Source organism: Coffea eugenioides, chromosome 8, assembly GCF_003713205.1.
Source record: "Coffea eugenioides isolate CCC68of chromosome 8, Ceug_1.0, whole genome shotgun sequence".
Taxonomy (NCBI): domain Eukaryota; kingdom Viridiplantae; phylum Streptophyta; class Magnoliopsida; order Gentianales; family Rubiaceae; genus Coffea; species Coffea eugenioides.
The window spans coordinates 12,247,885-12,270,079 of NC_040042.1; the positions used below are offsets into that span (position 1 = coordinate 12,247,885).

At 33.2% G+C, this 22,195-nt stretch overlaps 1 protein-coding gene across 1 annotated transcript; it reads right to left on the reverse strand.

The window, feature by feature from the left end:
* Positions 1 to 19,416: 19,416 nt before the first annotated feature.
* Positions 19,417 to 21,340, reverse strand: LOC113781124 (organic cation/carnitine transporter 3-like). Its single transcript, XM_027326979.1, has one exon. The coding sequence runs from the start codon at positions 21,311 to 21,313 to the stop codon at positions 19,631 to 19,633; it is 1,683 nt and encodes a 560-aa protein (XP_027182780.1). The 5' UTR covers positions 21,314 to 21,340; the 3' UTR covers positions 19,417 to 19,630.
* Positions 21,341 to 22,195: the final 855 nt, after the last annotated feature.

The following is a 22,195-nucleotide window of genomic DNA, read 5'->3' on the forward strand; positions in this document are numbered from 1 at the left end:
TTGGTGTCGATTGGACGAGTATCCAACGACTACAATTGTTATCATTGAGCTCAACCCCATTAGTAGTTGATTGAATCGAGCCGGCGAGGGCTTGATCGTGCCAATTAATGATCCTTGGGGAAAGTGTTATATGGAATCTTGTAGTATGAGAGACTCTCGATTCCGGTATACTCGAGTAATACCACAGTGCAAGTGTTTGGAGTTCGGGCCCGGTAGGGGGATGTTAGGCGGATGGAATGGAAGTAAAGTGGAGTCTACGGTTAATTACTTTTGAACATTGACGGAGAGTCAATGAGATCCGATCAAGAATGCAAATGAGGAAAAGGGCTCTTGAGAGCCACCCGTATCCTTTTATCCTCATTATTGACGTGTGCCTTTGCTTACTTTTGATGAATTGAAATGAAAAGCTTTATGCCTATGTGAACTTTGTTGCTTGGGTAGTATTCTCACTGGGCAATTAGCTCACTCTATTCCTTTTGTTTTCCTTACAGGAAAATAAATACTTTTGGACTGCACTTGTATTTGGTTGCCGAAATGAGCTAGTTGGACATATCTTTTTTATAACTCATTTATTGAAACCCTAAATGTACCTTTGGGACCGTTTCCCTTTTGATTTGGCAAACCAGACATGTATCCACTTTTGAATACTTTTGTATGTCACTTTGGCTTGTAAATGCTAAGTTTCAATATGTGAATGTTTGCTTGGTATTTGGTTGGGTGCTGACGGGTCGGTTACTATTCATGGCCGACTCCGGATTTCATTTTTTTTATTTTAGGTTATTTTGACATTTTGACTTGTTTTACGCGCATTTGTAAGTTTCGAAACGCAATAAATCGCTCTAACTGCACCGTTAGTCCTGGTGAGAGTTGGGCAGACAGTCCGCTAACCCCTTTGGTTCGCCTTAGGGGAAGGTGGGGTTGTCACACAAAACCCTATTGACAACCAATTTTATACGCCCAAATTAAATATCAATGCTCAAATACCTTTTCAATATAAACTCATTTGACCTAGAACCAAAATTACAACTTTCCCATAGCATTAAAAATATTAATATATCAAAAGTAGACAATGAATTCTATCTCCACAATAAAATCATAATAAAAAATTTCTAATCCAATGAAAGAAATCATTATGTAATTATTGATATTTTATAAAAAAATTTCTTAACAACAAACAAAATATAACGAATTCCACATCTTTAGTTCTTCTTCCTATTTTAATCATTAATTTCATTATTTAGTTCTCTATCACTGTGAATCTCTTCATTTCCTTCTAGTTGGACACATAATCTACTCCCTTTGTAGATTTTGTAATTTCAATTTACTAATATCTACAAAACTCAAGATAATAAAAAAGGGTTTTATTAACTAGAAAATAGATAAGAGACAGAAAAATAGAAATTTTTTTTAGGTTTTGTAAATTTATTGTCTTAAATTTAAAATTATCTACTAAATGGAGGGTATTATAGATATTTTACTATATCAAGGGAGGTAAATATAATTTCTTAAATCTGAAAGGAGCCAAGTGAAATTGTCAGAAACCTCAAGGGAGGTTGCTGAAGTTATCCCTTTATGAATCCTAATTCCCTTTAGCTAAAATACCTGTGATCCCAAATCTGAACAAACGCAAGTTTTTTTTTTTTTTTTTTTCCCAACAAACGGAATTAGGACGCAAGCTGCTAAAGGGATTTATTACCTGTGATACCAAATCTTGACAAATCTTGACAAACGCAAGCTACTGCGTACCTTTTGGTTTCATTGTACGTGAATCACGAGACATGCTGGACTTGAAAGTACAAATACGTCCCTTACCTAAAAATAAGTGGGAAAGGACTGGAATCATGTTTTCCTTGCCTTCTTTTAATCAATTGAGGAAATCTAAAATTGCACTTGCTAATTCGCATTGGTCATTGGAACATATAAATCTTTTCAATACTCTTCTAAGAATCTGATTCATAGAGTTACCTTACATCGAATTAGGGGAGAATCATCATCAGTCTCACGAGATCATAGTTTGAGTCAGTTGGGTGATCGATTAATAAGGAAAAAAGATTATTTGTGCATAAGAAATAAGGAAAATGCAAATTTGGTGGTCTGATGTGATTATGTGAATGAGTGAATATATAAATTTAGGTCCTTTTTTTTATCGATACAATAGATTATCCTATGCCAATGGGGAGGGGGAGGAATTGAAGAGATCTAAGAGTAATCCGAAAAAAACTGAACCACCACCGAACCAGACGAATGCACTATGCACCCGTCTAATTTTTTAAACAAAGCGTGCACCAGTCTGAATTTTTTAACCAGAGCCACTTTAATGTGATAAATTAGTGACCCTTGCCTCCCACCAAACTTTAATACATTGATGATGACCACCAGTTCAAAGACCGGTAATTATACACATTTATGTCACTAATGCCTAACTTTGCTAGCAAAGACATTAGTCACATGGCCATGCGTTTTGCAAACTGACTCTCACGTCCTCTTACTTCACCCTTGCCGACACCAAATTTTAATGTATTTGTGGTTCTGGTGGATATACACATTTACGTCACTAATGCCTAACTTCGCTAGCAAAGACATTAGTCACGTGGCCATGTGTTTTGCAAACTGACTCTCATGCCCTCTTTCTTCCTTTCCCTTTATAAATTTTGCTGACAAAGATATTAGTTAAATGGCCCTGAATTTTATACATCTTGTGTTTTGCGTGTTAAGCCTTTGTTTCCTATAAATAGTCTTTTCTTGTTAAACTTATAGAGAATTAACAATGATGAATATGACACAGAAGAAATAATAAAAGCATATCAATAAAAAAAAATTTGTTACTCACTTTTCTCCGTGCCAATCACAAAACATTCCTTCGAACTGCAATGGCGAAAATGACAAGTCACACCATCACAATTTAATATGCATATTAAAAGAAGCAAGAGCAAGCCCAACCTAAAAAGACGTGGTAGCTGCACTTACCCACAAAACACTAGATCGTGCACTTAAAGCAAGATCAATGCGCTAGCATTAATTGATCAATAAAATGTACTCGTCATTGAATGAAAAATGCAAGCTATAAACGATATTATGACAGTAAATTCCCCATGATCTGCAATTTGAAAACACATCAAATCCATGCAGCTCAACATCCCCTTTTTTCATGTCTTCAATGTTAATTGTTTGGGAAGGGATTTTCCACCAAAAAATCTCTACATTTCCGTGAACAAATTTTTCAATCACCTTTTCACTTTACATGTATTAAATCGTTACAATACATTTTTTACAAAATACATGTGGGATTGTATTCTCATTTTAACTTGGAAAGTAGTCCACTGTTCTTCATCGTCTACATCTACTGGTTTCTTGCTTCTTAACTTATTCTCTCACCTCACAAAACCTATTGACCTATGTCAAATGATATTAATTAACCTCTCACTTTAGATCATTTTTAAAAAGAATAAATATTAGATACACTGTCAGTGAATACACCAACATAGTTGGATAGGAGACACAAAATTTTGCATGTGTATTATATATCTAACGGTAATTGTGTATACACTGACAGTGTATACATGATTAATCTTTTTAAAAAAATTAAGTGTCATATGGATAGTATCACATACAGAGGTATAATTGACCAAGAACGAGGGAAGACAAACCTCAATCCGGCTTCATGGTCTCAAAACTCTTGCCAAGCCAAGTTCTGTTCATCCTATCACTTTAGATGCAAACAATCAGTTTAAAATTCAAATATGCAGCGAGGAATACCCAAAAAGTCAAATTTGTGTTTACAGTAAAACACAAAAACTACTTGGAAACAGTAGAGGATGTAAGAATCATTAATATATAACAGGGGACAATATAAGAAACATTAATATATAACAGTAAAACACAAAAACTACTTGGAAACAGTAGAGGATGTAAGAAACATTATATATAAAATCAACTTTGTAACTTGTAGCTTCAAGCATATGACGACGGGACAACAAACTTGCATGTTTATGTCAATGCGACAACTATATTTCTTTGGCAAGCTTGATTAGCCACCAGGAATCTACTTCAAAACCATGAGTTGAAAAATGATTTGCGAGTGCTAATTACAGTTACCTATGGAAAACTATATGTCAATCTACAAATACATGTACATCTAAAACTTCAATAAGTAACATGGACAGAGAAAAGAATGAAGAGACTTAGAATGACAAGAAGGTTCTACATTGTTTTTTCTCACTGAAAGAATTTGATCATTAAAAGAATCATGAAAAAAAGTAGACATTAGAGGAAAGAAGTATCAAAATTCTTATTTTAATGGACAACTACAAGAAGGAAAAATATCATAAAAGAAGAGCAAAAAAGCAAAAATCAAAAAAGGACCTTGAGAACCGCCGCAATCTCAATCCTGTGATGAGGTCAGAGCAAAATTCGTAGTTACTTTAAACTTTTTTTTATAACTTTTTTGCATAATTGGGGTCATGTACAGAATCTAAAGATACTTTTCCAGTACTGTGATGGTCACAAAAAGTCAGCACAACCGCATCGCTGTACTTCATTTTTATTGCTTCTACGTGACATGCTATTTGGGCTGTTGATCACCATTAAAACTAGCAGTGAAAAGTTAAGGGTTCCAATTCTTACCTTCCATCATATAATTATCACTTAATTGTGACTGTCACTTTAAGTGGTTTCCTCCGACGAGATTCTCGGTCGGCTCCCCCCCCCCCTCAACTAGGTTTACATAGATTATACAAAATGTTACAAGTCACAAAAGCCTAAGGTATTTTTCTAGTGGTGTCTAATACGTTTTTGACAGATGGTATTGGCATTCCTAGAAAAATGGCTAATTACTCAGAATATTGTCAAAAAAAAAAAATCGGACATGTATTGGTCTGCCAATGGGTGTGTGCAAAACTATTGCTACCGGACTTAGTTAGCCCGGCAGCAAAATCTAAATTTTTTTTTTTTAAAAAAAGCCCGGCAGCCATTGAATATATATATATATTTTGAGATGTGTCAGTGCTGCCGGGCAGACAACTGAAAAGGTTAAAAAAAAAAAAAAACTGCCTCCATTCAAGTTTTGGAACAATCCAAGAAAAAGGAATGATATGATGTAGAAGTAAAAGTGATTTTTGGTAAATGGATTGAATTCAGACATTGATCTTGTTTAAGGAAGGTTATTATATACTAGTAATATTATGGCATGGTATGTGCGGGGTTGACTATTATTACTCCAACTCCGCAAGTTAAAAGCAAGAAGCCTTGCCCAAGTAATCTATTTAGGTTCCGTTTAATAAAACTGAATCTGAATTCTGAAGTCTGAATTCTGAAATCTGAATACTGAAATAATTAATTTGTTGAATTTTAAACATTGAAAAAAATTTATGAATGTCTAAATTTTAATGCTAAACCTATTTATACTGTTTAATAAAACATTTATAACTGAATGCTTAATAAGTTAAATTTGACAATTTTGCCCTTATATATTTTCATCCAAAAAAGAAATAGAACATATGATTTAATTAGCTAAAAATGTTATGTATGAAAATGACAATATTTATTTTTAAATCAAATTAATATAAAAGATGAATTATGTTATATGAGTAGTATGGAGAATAAGTGAAAGTCATTCAAAAGGGAGAAAAGAGAAATACAAAACCATTAGATAGAGAATATTAGGTTGTTTAATTATATAAGAATTTTGAACATAATTAAGAAACAATGGTAGATTTGATAGATAAGATAAGGTAGTTGAAATAATTCTATTGATTCTTATCAGAATTAAGCATTCAGTTAGGATTCTTGTGCTGAAAAAAATTCACATAAGTTCAGCACTACTTAACAAGTTCAGCAAATGGATTTTCATTTATCAAACATTCAAAACATCTGAATGTCTGAAAAAATTCAAATTCAACACTTTTTTATATTATCAAACAGACACTTAGTTATGGTTTTTAACATGGATTTTGTGCACATAGAGCTTTGGCTTTTGGAACGACTGAAACAGGTGGCAGAATTGCCTAGTTATTTTCAGTAGGTGTACATCCTATTCGCAAGAAAGTAGGAAGCCAGAGAAAGGGAAAGGAGGAAGGAGACTGGGAGGCTTCCATCCCTTAAAAAAAATAAAAGGAGGCTTCCAAACTGGGATTCAAGAATTAGGGACAAACATTTAAGGTGAAAAAAAAAGAAGGGTAGAAAACATGATTAAATGTCAATAGTAATGTTACAGAAACACATGTTAAAATTTTTGTTTGGCCAATATTATGAGTAATTAGCCACAATTGGGGCCACAAAAATCTGGACAGAACCAAAAATTTTTATCCGAAAGTGCGAAATACATATGTATTTATACATATAAACTGTCAAATTAATGTAATATATTTTTAAAAATATTTGGAGGGGGAAAAATAACTAAAAATATATAAATTTTTTTTTCAAAATTCTCAATATTTTAAGGTGATAAAAAAAATGAAGATTTAGAACTTGGGAAGCCGGTAGCTCGTGTTCCGTCCTTCGGAGCAATCCGTCTTCACTTGCTTTGCTTTTTATGCTTCTTTTTTTTTAATTGAAACGATAATTATTGTATAACCTATTCTATCCTATATTAGATGGGAGGGAGAGTTGTTATATAACATATTCTATCCTATACTAGAGGAGAGGAAGATCCTAAAAAGGCTTGTATTGGAGACTAGCAGGTACACAAATCTTACTAGATCAAAGGGATGTTCTGACACCACTCTTAAAATCTTACTAGATCAAAGGGATGTTCTGACACCACTCTTAAATTTTTTTCGCTGCAGGTGGAATTTGAACCCTTACTTACAGTTCAAGGAGGGACTTAAGTCCCACTTGGTGGCCACTGAGCCAAGCTCAATGATTTTGCTTTTTATGCTTCTTGCTAAATGGAAATTAATCTCCAAAAACAATAAATAACTAAAAAGGAAATTGTTCAGAGCAAACAAAGAAAGCAAAGTTGCAATAAGGGTAGATGGGAGAGGAAACTAAAGGGAGTGGCTCAAGTTACATGGATGCTCTCCAGCCGTCCCATCTTCCATCGCTTACGCCTCTTTCTTTCATGCACGTGGGGTGCCCACTTCAATTCCATCGGCAGGCAGACATACAGCTGGCTCCCCTGAAAATGTTTTTTTGTCTTAGTGAAAATACAGTATTCTTTTAAAAAAAAAAAATATTGATTGACTGCCGGGCTGTGTCAGTGAAGTTTAGAAAAAAAAAAAAAAATTTCAAAAGTGCTGCCGGGCTGGCAGGACATAGCAGCCTTTAAAAAAAAAAATCCCCTTTTTGAGTTTTACACATGCTTCTTGTCAGATTAATACATGTCCGAATTTTTATTTTTTTTTAATATTCTGAGTAATTAACCTAGAAAAATCTACAACACTGTATCCTCTTTTTTAAAGCAAATGAAGAATTGGAGTGCTAGAGATTTGTTTTCAATGTGCTTCGGGTACAATAACTTGTTTGGCTTGTGGTTCAGACGCTTATGGTTCAATTATACGGTTCATACGCTTATGGTATAAATCTCAACCCACCTGCACGTTTGGTTCATTTTGAATAGTATGTTCCTATACATCATTATAAAATTTACAAATTATTTTTTGATAAGTTAAAATTTATTAGTGACGTTTTATACTGTGGGCAGTAATCCGACTGAAAATTATATTGGCCAAGAATCCCATCACTCTTTGTCACTGTAAAAGGGGAGCTATCTGATCGGACTTTGTCATATTTCAATATTAGGATGGTTTTTGGGAATGGAGAGAATTTCTCTCCATTACACCCTAATAAAAATAATTTAAAAATTATTTTCAAAAATCAATACAGTTCATAATATATTTCACCACTTCTGTACATAAAAATTCATATGAAATTGACTAGATTTTGTCATTTTATCAATCACTATAAATTTTATTGCAATTCTCGCTCATTTTTCACCATTCAAATATTTTGTGTAAACTAAATGCCAAAACATTATTAAAAAAATCATATATTGGTATGTTGATCTAGACGTTAAAAGAAAAATAATGACACAATTAGATGATTTTATAAAGTAATAATAATTTAAATAGAGAAACCAATGAAAAAAATTCAATGAAAATTACCCTAACCCGGTTTTTTGCACTGGTTTCTTTCCTAAATTCTCATGTTAGTGAATTCTTGACCTTTTCTAATCCAGAAAAGAAGTGCATCATTCACATTTTTATGGTGATCAAGCAAGGATTAATTCTATTGCTGAAGTTGAGTGGGAATTTTTCTTTTTGTGATTTGAAAAGATGGGATGCATTTTTTCTTTCAAATCGTTTTCTGTCATATCATGGATTCTTGAGACTTCCAGATCGTCTATAACACATTTATGTTTTACAATATTTGATTAGTATAAATATTATTATTTATCATATCTTTCCACCGGTGTGATGTAAAGCAATATTTGTAGGGGTGGCAATTTTCGACACGACCTGAAAACTCAACACGAATCTAACACAAAATTAATGGGTTTGGGTTTAGATTTTGAGAAATCGGGTCAGACCCGATAAACCCGAAAAAAAATCAAAATCGGGTTAAAAACGGGTTGACCCGCTAACCCGATTTTAAAATAAAAATAAATAAATAAATATTAAAAAAGTATGTAAAAACTTAATAGTAAATAACTAAATATAATATACCAATTATCACTTATCACTATGCAAATGCAGAAATCACGCCGGCCTTAAATCTTTCTTTCCCTTTTCAGCTTTTCTCCCCAAAAATCTAAACGCAGCTTGTCTCCTCCAAAAATCTAAACGCAAAACCAGATTTAGATCTAGATCTGGCTGATGATGACACTGATGCACACAGGACTGATTTGATGACCATAACCAGGTTTGTATTGAAGGAGCAGTCCAACTGTCCAAGCACGCAGAATCTCGCGGGGATTTCACTATCTTGCTCAATCACATTGTTTTGGGTTGCAAGTTCATTTGTTCTACTGTCAACAAGGTCCCTCCGTAGAGTTCTTTACTTCTTTTCTTTTCTTGAGCATTTTCCCTCTTTTCTAAAAACAGAGGCAGAAAGATGAAACCTTGTGTTTTGTCACTTACATTTTAACTACATTATATAACCGCTTCCACTTTTTCTCTCTTTCTCTAACACATACACACACACTAGAAAGTCTCTTCGGTAAAATGTTCACCAGAAATCAATTACCGGCCTTTCCAACCTCAGAAAAACATTTATTACGATTTTTCTTGGGCAGAGAAATCTCATTCGATGAATTAAATTTCAGGTTGTTTCGGGTCAACCCGCTTGACCCGCCAACCTGAAACTTTTGAGTTCGGATCAGCATGCCTGACTCGTCACGGATTGACGGATCGGGTTCGGGTCAACATATTTTCTGACGGGTCGGGGTCCTGATTTGAACCCGATTGCCACCCCTAACTATTTGTGTGAGTATATAGAGTGGTGGAGGAAGAGGGTGACCAGAAGTGCCGGTCGGCCCCCTTGCTTTGGAGAAATTACATTTGTTACCTATAACATATTATACAATTTGACTTTAACTTCTGATTTTATCCCTTTAAAAGTTTTGCTAAAGTTTTTTGCCCTCCCTCCACCTGTTCCTTTAAACTTATCTCTGATTGATTGTTATAGTACTCTGTATTATTAATTTGTCGGCAAAGAATTAATTTATTCTTTTAATGATATGTAGCATAGTATTATAGGTGTGATCTTTGTACTTTTTTTTTCTTTGTGCCTCGAAAATACTCCATTTATTCATTCAATTAATTTATTTGCAACGGTCATTTGTAATAACAAAAATTCAACTTTTACTTCTTAAATAACATTGGAAGTATAAAGAACTACAAATTTTATACTGTAAAACAATTTAAATGTGGCTAATTTATCACTAAATTTGTCCTCCTACTTATCACCAAATTAGCTGCACTATTCATACCACTAATATCTCATATACTTGTTTTCTTTTGTATAGTCAGTCTCAAGTTTATTAGAGTTACTACTACATAAATTCTTGTATATGTTGTGCATTTTGACTTCAAATTCTTGTAGCTAGCCGTTATGACTATAAAAACTAGTAAAGGTAAATACCAATGTGAAGTGCTTTTAGGCATTTTTGGAAAAAACTAGTGTTTTCTTTTTCATTGACTTTCTTATTAGTTAAAATCTAATGTTCAATTACTATAGTTTTAAAATATTTATTTTAATATCAGTGTACCCTGATAATCATTTAATTATTCAAATATTTTTTAAAATGAATTCATTTCATACTCAATTGGTAACATATTGAAATGCAAAGAAAAAAACAATCATTTGTCTAATGAGTGTCCACTGGACACTTGTAAAGATGTAGTTCAAGTGTTTTGAAAAGATAAAGTTAAACAAGGAAAATTTATAAATGCAAAATAGAATAATAATTATTAGTGTGTGCATTCACATAGTAGGTTATGTGCAATTTAGATATCTTAATAAGTGCCTACTAGGTACCTATTAGAAAATTTCCAAAAAAGAATAAATTTATGTACAAATAGTTTATGTTTCGTATATTTTAACAAGAATTAAATTATCACCAAAAATAAGAAAATGATAGAACTTATTGTCAACTAATTATTACAAATGTAAAACAATAATATACATAGATTATACCAAATTTGAGACTAACTATGCAAAAGAGAACAAGTATATGCGATATTAGTGGCATGAATAAATTAAGTAATAAATAAAACAAAAGAAAAATAAATTTAATTAGAATTCTCATTACACATTTAATACAATTTCATTCTAATTTGCATCTCATTTCATCCTAAAACTCTTAATATTACTATTTAAAATTTAGGAAATATAATGATTCAAAATCAAAATATGGGAGAACAATAGTGCAAATTCAAAATTGTTGACTAGAGACAATTTGATGTTGACTATTAATAATTCTTGAATTTCCATTAGTTGTCCTAAATGTGCTTAAAATCAGAAACTTTAGGGTCCCAATTTGCTTTAGATGAAACATTAGGAACCAATTTAGCACACAGGTCAAACATTAGAAACCGAAACTGCAATTCTTTCCATGTTTTATTGACACTAATTATCTTTATGTTAATCATGTATATACTAGTGCGTACAGATGCATGCAACCTAATTTATTACTATCATTCTCTCTAAAACTCTTCTCTCCTCCCGCTGTCTAGAACCCAATCAAAATCTCTTTCATCTCTCCCATGGGAAAGAGACCAAATATGGTCTTTCCCCATGGGAGCGAGCCTCTAATTTTTCATTTCCCTTACTTGAATAAATTCTCTCTTAGGGTTTTGTAGTGAGAGATTTTTCTCTTTTAAGTTCTTCTAGTGAGAGTTTCTTCTTTTCTAAATTATTCAAGTGAGAGTTTTATTTTCTCATGGATTTTTCCTTGTGAGAGTTTTTTTTTAATTTTTGTCTTTTTTTTATGAAATTTGAGATTTTGTAGATATAGGATCTAATTTCTCAGATCTGCAATTTCTCTATTATTGTCAAATCTAAATTTATCTTTGGATTTGAACATATTTTAATCAGATTTGAATGTCAGAAAGCATGCATAGATGTATTGGGTTATAATGTTTCATTCGAATGGAAGATATGTGTTGGTTCTAGACCAAATTAATCATATAAGTAATAGTAATTTCTCTAGTAAAATTTAACAAAGAAATTAACAAAATCTCATACTTCAATATTGCATTAATAAATGCAAATAATTTGTACCATCAAAAGTTATTTTGGCATGGGTTGATGCGCGAACTAGATCTTAAAATTATTGGATGAACAGCTTCTGATTTTCAATCTGACCACCTTGAATTGACAGTTACTAAAAGTTCGGTAGGGTTGAGGCGCGTTGAACACTCTCTTTAAGATGATACGCACCCCTACGGTATTTTTTAAACCGATGCAGAAGGTCTAGCGTGCCGCCTCTAGGATACAACAGCCCAACTCTATAGTTGTTGCTTCCCTTTGATCTGCACAACCAAGAGAAGCAGAAGCTTCCCAATATCTTACTTTGCCCAAAGAAAATAGAATGAGGGAGAAAGAAATGAGTGTGAGGAAAATAGTATTTAGAATGATCTTTTGTTGAGAGAAGTGTGTATAAAATTCTCCAAAGAACTTCACTATTTATAGGTTACAAAAACCTTTAGAAAAAGATTGAAAGTCCAATGTACAGTTTTCTTTGCATATTAAATTATAGTTAATTGGTAGAATTTGTAACCTAAAAATGAATTCACATTTGAATGGCTCATAATGACTCAATAATTCCTCATTTGAGCAAATAATTCATTTGTAACTCTAATTCAAATAATTGTACAATAACTCCATTCAAAATGCATTGTAACTCCCACAATTATAATTCCCATAACTCCCAAATAAATTATTATAACTCCTTGTAATGAAACTCCCACAATTATAATTCAAATAACTTCCAAATAAATTATTATAACTCCTTGTAAAGATTTGGTCAAGGAAAAAAAATTAAAATTTTATTAAAATACACCAACATTCCCCCACTTATTTTAATAAAATTTGAGAAGAATAAAGATTTGGACAAAGTGAGAACATCATGCATAATGAAAGTGGCATTGCCTTGAAACCTTCGTTTAGTGTTTCCATAATCTCCATATTAGAGTCAAAGTGGACTATAGCCTTGAAACTAAGACTACTTAAGATATGTAAGATAATATCACACACATGATATTCAAGATATTAATTAACAAGCTTCTTAAGCCAACACATTACGGCCTTGTGCTTTATCCCAGATTCATGAGTGCTTTAGAGAATTAGCCAAATTCTCATAGGAAGCGGCCTTTACTTCCACACTTATATAGGTGAGTCTATCAAGAATACCCCTATGACTAAGGCATTCCACCCATAAAGGGCTATAGAACTCATTAAAAGATTTATAGCAAATCTTAACCTTTCCTTCGTCATAGAGTCACGAGCATGCTCTACACCATGGGAAGGGATTTAACAACTTTATAATATATGCATGCTTTTCACCCAAACCATTCTATGATTCGTTTGTCTCTGACCTAGTTCTTGGGATCTCCAGTCCCTAGGTAGTTGTATCCTCATAGATGGTTCCAATTTAAAATTTTAGCTTCAAGTCCCATTCCCCTTGATGTGTATCATGTCTTTGATTCAAGCTTGAGATTTTACACAATAAAATAGCAAAGATACGATGTCCCTGAATTTATTTTAAAATAATCTCTCTTAGTGGTTCAACTATATTGAACCAATCTTTGGTGAGAAAATTTCTCATCCATTTATATTTGCCAAATAATATAGGCATATATTTGCTCATATTCGATTTTTCAATTTTATCTCAATGGGCAGTAATCTAGTAGTGCACTAGAAACCATTCTCAAAATCTTCATGGTTAATTTTGCTTTTGCAAAAATACCAAGAAAATATTTCGAATACTTTCACATCAGATCATACTTTTTAGTGAGTGTAGTCTGCACAACTCAAAATAAGAGTCAAAATAGATCCAAAAATTATACTCATAAATTGAGTAATAAAATGATATCACCCTTATTTTTTTTTCACCACTTCTATTACCACCGTGTTTTTAAAACCTTGGCATTACGCATCATTTATTGGTTACCACTAATCTGCACACTCAAACCAAGGAATAAGAAACTCATAATATAATTCTCAGGATAATCTCACAATCAAATTTCAAAGTATGTACCAAGATGGTAAAGTAAATGCATATAGCATTTAAAAGTCACGTTCTATATTAGCCATTGGATTTAGACACCCCACTATTTATCATAACCAATCCATATCAAGTGCATGGAGTACTGTTCAATAGCTTTTAACTATCACAAAAATTAACAACCTCCCAAGTTTAAACTTTTTCAACAAACTAGAAGGAATTGTAAAATAGTACTCACTAATTTAAGACTAAAAACAGAGGTAACAATTACAATTTTAGGCAACATTACCTTGTGCAAAATCATTGGGAGTATATGCCACAAAACAATCTAATAAAAGATGAAATTTATATTGATAACCAATAAAGTACCGTATATTAACATAAAGAATACATTTGACATTTTTTTTTTATAAACACATAGTGGTAAAGCATTAACAAATGATTCATTCAATTCTGCAGATACTATTTAGATATTTATCTGCATAGTATTTCAAATTACACGAGCTATTCTTCAACGTGTCATAGTCATGCACTCAATTGAAGAATGCAATATTATCATGTAATTACATACCCCCGTTATTTATAGCAATTATTCATTCAAGAGTACTCATGGAGTTCATATGTTAAGATAGTGCAGAAATAGTGTTCTAGGTACTCAAAATGATATACACTCAAAGTAGTACATAAGCATAAGAGCCATCTTATTGGGTACAAATCACACATTAACATCAACAAGAAACTTGACTTTTTTTTTTTTTCAAAATCACACACATTCAACAACTAAATAGTTGCAAAGTCATTCATATATTTTGAGATCATCATTGTTTAAAATGAGGCTGTCTGCAGACTTGGAAATTGAACTTGTCTCCAAGTTATACATGCATCGTGTTTAGTGTATCTCGACTGCAGTTGAATTCAAGTTGATGGCCAACTGGTTTACAATTGTTTGAACTATAATGTCATAAGACTTGTACTTTTGTACAGCAATTTTTTCTTTTGCAATCACATTGAAAACCGAAACCAAGAAAATACTCATAGACAAGTCTTTTAGGCATACTTCAAAACTATGAGATCGTACACATTAAAGTAATGAACTTTTAAATTTGAATGCGATTAGGCAATAATAAAATGCATTGCATTCTTTAGTCAATTACTTATTCTTAAAACCTCATCACTAGATCTCATGTGCATAGATGAACAGGACACATCTAAAATTACTTAGCAATTTCACAACTAGTTCAAAAACTTTGAATATAAAGTTTTTTTTTAAATAGGAGCAAGTAGAATGGGCATATATTGCGAATTATTTATAGGCGCATACACAATATTGATACCAGACTCCAAAGCACATAAAATCAATGGATATTATCCTTTCTAGTCTCAGTCTATAATTATGACTATTCACATGAAATATCTTGTTTATTAAAGTTTGTCCCGATTATGTTATGCACCATGTAAGATTCTCATCGTCGAGATTATGTTAGTTTATGATTTGATTATTTAGAAGCAAAACATGCAACGATAATCTTATCTTATGTGAAGAGGCTTATTGTCTTAAAATTGTTGGTTCTAGACCAAATTGATCATATAAGTAATAGTAATTTCTCTGGTAAAATTTAACAAAGAAATTAACAAAATCTCATACCTCAATATTGCATTAATAAATGCAAAAAATTTGTACCATCAAAAGTTATTTTGGCATGGGTTGATGCGCGAACTAGATCTTAAAATTATTGGATGAACAGTTTTTGATCTTCAATCCGACCACCTTGAATTGATAGCTACTAAAAAGTTCAGTAGGGCTGAGGCACGTTGAACGCTCTCTTTAAGACGATACGCACCCCTACGGTATTTTTTAAACAGATGCAGAAGGTCTAGCGCGCCGCCTCCAGGATACAACAGCCCAATTCTATAGTTGTTACTTCCCTTTGATCTGCACAACCAAGAGAAGCAGAAGCTTCCCAATATCTTACTTTGCCCAAAGAAAATAGAATGAGGGAGAAAGAAATGAGTGTGAGGAAAATAGTATTTAGAATGATCTTTTGTTGAGAGAAGTGTGTAAAAAATTCTCCAAAGAACTTCACTATTTATAGGTTACAAAAACCTTTAGAAAAAGATTGAAAGTCCAATGTCTAACGGTTTTCTTTGCATATTAAATTATAGTTAATTGGTAGAATTTGTAACCTAAAAATGAATTCACATTTGAATGGCTCATAATGACTCAATGATTCCTCATTTGAGCAAATAATTCATTTGTAACTCTAATTCAAATAATTGTACAATAACTCCATTCAAAATGCATTGTAACTCCCACAATTATAATTCACATAACTCCCAAATAAATTATTATAACTCCTTGTAATGAAACTCCCACAATTATAATTCAAATAACTTCTAAATAAATTATTATAACTCCTTGTAAAGATTTGGTCAGGGAAAAAAATTAAGATTTTATTAAAATACACCAACATTATGTAAGAGTATCAATGTTATTTTTATTTGTATTGATTTCTTAGATCTATTGTATCTATTAACTTCAGATCTGTATGTATCTATGTTATGCTTGTTTGATATATTTCTGCTATTAGTGTAGATTTATTAAATAAAATGATCATTTCTACATAAAAAGAATGATGCATGCAACCTAATCCCAATTTGAATGTCAACTTCAATTCTTACTAATATAGCATGCATTATTGCCCATGTGTACAAAATTAATCATTTAATAAGTTTGCGTATAAGTAAACCATTGATTATGAAAAAGGTAAAGAGCAAATTTCAATCAATTTGACATAGATCGATTCACTAAACAACAGTTTATAATGCTGTGTTGGAGGATCTGTAGCCAACAAAAATAAAGGAAGAAAAGAAGGGGAGCTGTAGTTGCTTGGAATTTTTACTACCATGACTTCAGATCACATGCGCCAAAAGGAAATCTTTAAAAGACTTGCACAAGTTAAAAAGTGATGGATATGCAATTAGAGCAAATTATCCGGATAGCTACTAATAGTGAGATAATTGTGCATGTTATTTATTAATATTTTATCTTAATTTTGGCCAAATATTATGCTAATTGATAGATTTTGCTTATATTTGGTGTTTTGTGTTGTTATAGGACTTTGGAGTAGAAAATGGCATTTCAAGTTAAAATTTTCGGAAGACCATTTACTCCAAAACGTGCCTATGCCAGAGATTGAGAAGTTGAAGATTGGAGATGGAACCCTAAAATTATCTCTAAAATTTGGAATTATCTTTTGGACGTTTCGTTAGGAGCTTTTATTAGATTAGGGAACTTATTTAGTTAGTATTTTATTTTGGAATAAGTTAGGTCTTGTTTGGAAGACAAGTTTTTTGCCAAGTTTGTTTGCTATAAGTTTTTTAAAAAGTTTAACTATAGTAATCTCAAAAAAATTTTTAAAAATTTTAAATTATACAATTTAAAATATTCAAAAAAAAATACACTTAAAGAAATTTTTAAAAAATTTCTATAATAAGTTACAGTAAAATTTTAAATAAATACCAAAAAAACTCATTTGTTAAATAGGGCCTTAGTTTTTAAAGTTTATTAGGACAGGAATGAAAGGAAAAGTCAATCTACGGTTGCAGAAATAACAATAAAAAGGAAGACAAGATGTGATGAATCAATCGGGACGAAAAGACGTGGAGACGTTTCTTAATAATCTCTTTCGTTACTTGACTGAGGAGAGCCGCGACAGACGCGACAGACGCGACTAGTAGTTGAATTTTCCTTTCCTACTTTCAAATAACACTCAGTAAGGGTTTCTTTCGAGTTTTCAAGCTTTACAAAAACATGACGTGTAGCAAGAATTTCATGGAGATTTTTTGTTGTGTTTTCTTCGTCGAGCGGAGTTAAATTTATATCTAGTTGAGGAGTAATCAAGACACGATTTCATGATCAATTGTGAGAATTTTTAATTTTTTTTTGCTTTATTTTATATGTTCATGAGTATTTAATTATTTTCTGTATTTTACTGGTTACTATCATTTAGGTTTAGTTGAATAATTTGACCAACTATTCAGTTGTCTGAATGATTTATTGTCAATTAAAACATCAAGTTTGCAATACTTGATAGTTTAATATTAGTGACAAATAACACAATTTTATTATCTCACAAGTAGTCTAATTTGTGTTGTGGGATTAATTAATCTAGTTTAAATGAACCCGCATCTGTGTTTGTTAATTAGAATTGGGTCTCTCTAATATTTAAAACTGTAAATAGATTAAATCTTATGAGCATCTCTAGGATTATCTACTTTACAAGAGAAATAGTTAATGAGCGTCGATTGGTGATTCGACAGTTGTTGAATTATTATAACCAATTTATTTGTGAACATATAAGTTATTTCTGGTATCAGTGATCAATTGAGTAAATCGTTGCCAAGATTATTTCCTTGGCTAGATTTTGATAGTTAATTTATTTTATTGCATTATTTTATTTTATTATAATTTCAAAGAAATTCTACAACTTTCCTCCCCCCAATATCCATTGCATTTTTCTATGAGTAATAAATCTATCAGTTCCTTGAGGAGACGACCCTATTCATCACTATATTTATTAACTTTTGGGAAGTAGGTAATTTTATTGTTGGACACCCATTACTACTAAACTTTTTTAATAGTCGAGTTTTGGCCACTCAACTATTAATAATACATTTATATCTATTAAACTATCAAAAGTTAAAATTTTGGAGCATTCCATCTAATTTCACCGTCAATTCTGTTATATCTAACTATTAATAATATGTCTTGTGAATCATGCAAATTCTTAAATCATATTTAACTATTAATAATATGTCTTGCGAATCGTGAAAATCCTTAAATCTAGCAAAGTGAATGGTGGAAACGGAATAACTCAAAATTTATACTTTTGATAATTTAATGAGTAAAAACATATTATTAATAGTTGAATGGCCAAATTTTGACCGTTCAAAAAGTTCAGTCGATTAGCCGAGTAATTTGCTCCATGCAATAATTGTACTTGGGTTAACAAAGTTTATTATCGTTTGGAAAAAAAAAAAAAAAAAAACAAAGTTGATTCTGACTTCTTATCCAGAAAAAAAAAAAAAAAAAACGTTGATTCTCACTGTAAGAATTATAGCATTATATTTCTCTACACAGGAATTGATTACACACACAAACTGACATTCCTCACGTGCCTATTTATTTGTCTACACAGGAATTAATTACACACACAAACTGACATGTCTGATGTACGCATCTAATCGTTAGATGCTACTTCTACTTTTTTTTTTTGCCATTTTTAATTGCCACAAATAATTCATTTCAGCGATGGAAAACAATTCCTAGTGGAAGTGAATGATTGCCCACCGTGAAGCGAACTTTGATTTGACTACGGTCCATCTACTACCAAGCCATTTCTCCATTTTTTACCAACATAATCACCTTGGATCCATTTATCGGTCTAGACAAATCCGTCAGCGACCAATTCAAGGAAACAGCCCCAACAAACACATGATTTTGGTCAAGGGCGATGCATTTTGTTTTTCAGAGATTGGCTAGCGAGCAATCAAGGGTTGCATCTGTTGACTTTCTCGACTATTAGTACTAACATGTTGCTAAACCATGCATTGCCTTCTACATTACACTTAAGACTTAAGAGGTTCTCTAATTGCTAAGCACTACAGAAATGAAATTGATGGTTTTGTTCTTGTCCTGTATTATTAGGACGAATGTACACTCTTGCATCATGGTATTAATACGTCTGTTTAGATAATGATCACAATTAAGCTGATTCAATCGAATATAATACTTGTGGTTCTCTAAAAAAAAAATAAAAATAAAAATACAATGCTTTTGGTAACTAGACAGTACTGTCCAGCAACAAGATGCAACCAACTCAAATAATTTCTGAACCTTGTGATCATTTATTAAATTGGCTGCTAATAAGAAAGTTAAGAACCTGACTGATTGGTACGGATGAATAACTAGGCGAAATCTTGGGTAATTTTAGCAGAAAATGCCAGGGTCTCCTTGTGCTCTTGTTCGTCCAGTGTATCACAGAGCGCGGCACCCCTAGTCTCCGGAAGGCATCCGACGAACAGTCCACTCACTGCTATGGTCACCCCGAACACCCCGTATGAAAGTAATCCATTTCTTCCAGCAGCCACCAGCAGCGGACTGAACAGCCCACCAAACACCACAGCCTGCCTCACCATTGACAATGCGGAGTTCCTGACGGAGGTCGGGAACAACTCTAAAGTGAAAATCATGAGGACGTTAAAACCAGTGCAGGCGCTGAAAAATGAAGCCAGCTCCAAAACCATCTGCAGGGCATTCCTCCACCAGTAGTAGTAGCTGTTACTGTTGATTACCTGCTCAACAACGATTATTAGGCAGCTGCAAACACCACTCGCTACAGAAAGTCCCAGAACCAGACCTTTTCTGTTGAGTGTCGCAATGAGAAAGAAAGTCATGAAAGCAGCCGGAAACTCAGAGAGTGCATTCAGCGTCACGCTCAAGTAGAGATTAAAGGACAAATTCCCAAGTCCCAGGGGCATACCGTAGTACACCATGCCGGTCCCAAAACCGATGGCCATCACCGCCGCAAGTCTTCGAAATGCCCACGGCTTCTCCCATAAGGCATAGTAGCTGGAGGAATTCCAGAAATTAGCAGCATTTCTGGTTGCATCATCAATATCGAGCTCGCATCCTGTGGTGCCACTACTACTATTGGTGTTATTTGAGAAGCAGCTGCTAGTTATATCGAGTAGTTGAGGTGTGGGTACTGTGGCGATGCTTTTGAGGGTACTCAGGAATTCCTGTTTGCGGCCTCGGACGTATAGCCATCTGGGAGACTCGTATGCGAACAAATGGACTAGTATGGAGTACAAAACGGTTGGGGCGCAGCTCCAGAAGTACAGGACTCGCCAGGAAGACCCTCTATTCAGGTAAGCCATCAGGGGTAATGACAGAAACCCCAACGTGAAAAACAAGAAGCCTATCATCCCAACGTGGGCCCTCCACCTCTTGCCCACCATCTCTGTCGCCAGAACCAGCGCGCACGTCCCCACGGAGGCCCTGCCAAAGCCGCACAGAAACCTCAAGGCCGTGTAGATCCATACGTTAGTGGAGACTAGGGCGGTGAGGAGGCCGGAGATGGACATGAGCAGGCAAGACAGGACGAGCAACTTCTTTCTACCCAGGTAGGAGTCGGCTAGCGTGGCGAGGACGAAGCCACCGGCGAGACAGCCGGCGAAGAAGGATGAGGCGGGTAGGCCAGCGAGGAAGGAACCAGCACACTGGAGGGACCACTCCGAAATGGTGGAGGTGTAGGGAGGCAGATCCCATGACCATGCTTCGTCAGGGAGAAGGCACACTTGGGAGCTGCTGCTGCAGATATTAGTAGTGTTATTACGAGTACAGTGCCAAGTTGGGTCGACATCAGTGAAGACTGTGATGAAAGTTTGCTGGGCGTCGAATGCCCAGGCCAAAGATATTAGGATGGCACGGAGAAACTGTGTCCATCCAAAGTAGTCGCCAATGCAACGCTCGATGGTGTCATCCAAGGTTGAGGTTCTGGTACCGCTACTGGGCAGACTGGCTTCTGCTGCTACTACTGAGGAGGAGGAGGATGATGAGCGCAAAATTAATGGAGCTGGGTCGGTCATATCTCTTCCCTAAGTACCTCTGCTATCTTTCTTGCTTTCTTTCTTTATTTCTTCCTCTCTCTGGAGTTTTTATACTCCAGCCCAGCTGTATATATAACCAGCAGCATATTCTTCTTGGGATATTTTATGGATGAATGAATTACTATCCTGGTCATATTACTGATAACTCATTCAATTAAATTTGCGAGCGCATACGCACATGGCCCACATAATTGACAAAATAAGTGACTTGTACGGATTTTCTACGAGTTAAAATGGATAGTACATATAAATGAATCAATTCATTTACATTCATTTAATTAGATGAGTATAAATTGATAAATTAAAAAATGAGTTGGGTAACCCAATTAACCAATTGCAATCCATTTATTTTAAGTTTTTACAAACTCATCTAAATTCATTTTGTAAATTAAATTATCAATTTATACCACCTTTTGCACCCTATTATTGGTTTATAATATCCAATAAGTTTAATTACCAATTTTTTTCATCCATGCGCAAAATTACATACTATTTAATAATTAAACAATTAAAATATAAAAATTTGAACTAAATAATATGAAAGTTAACATAAAAACTTATTCCACTCCACCTTTTACACCCATTATTAATTTTAAATGTTTACTTATAATTCCCAATAGTCCTAATTAAAAATTTTTTACCTTCTGTGTGCTATGTCACAAAATTGCATGCTATTTAATAATTCAACAATAAGAATATATAAAATGTAAAATTATATATTATTTAATAATTGAACAATAAAAATATAAAAATTTATACCAAACATTTCTTACTTATTTTTACAGGTAATCAAGCAAAAAAATTTTTATTTCTTAATATGAATTTAGAAGAAAAGCACCAGGAAACACAGCATTAAGAGTA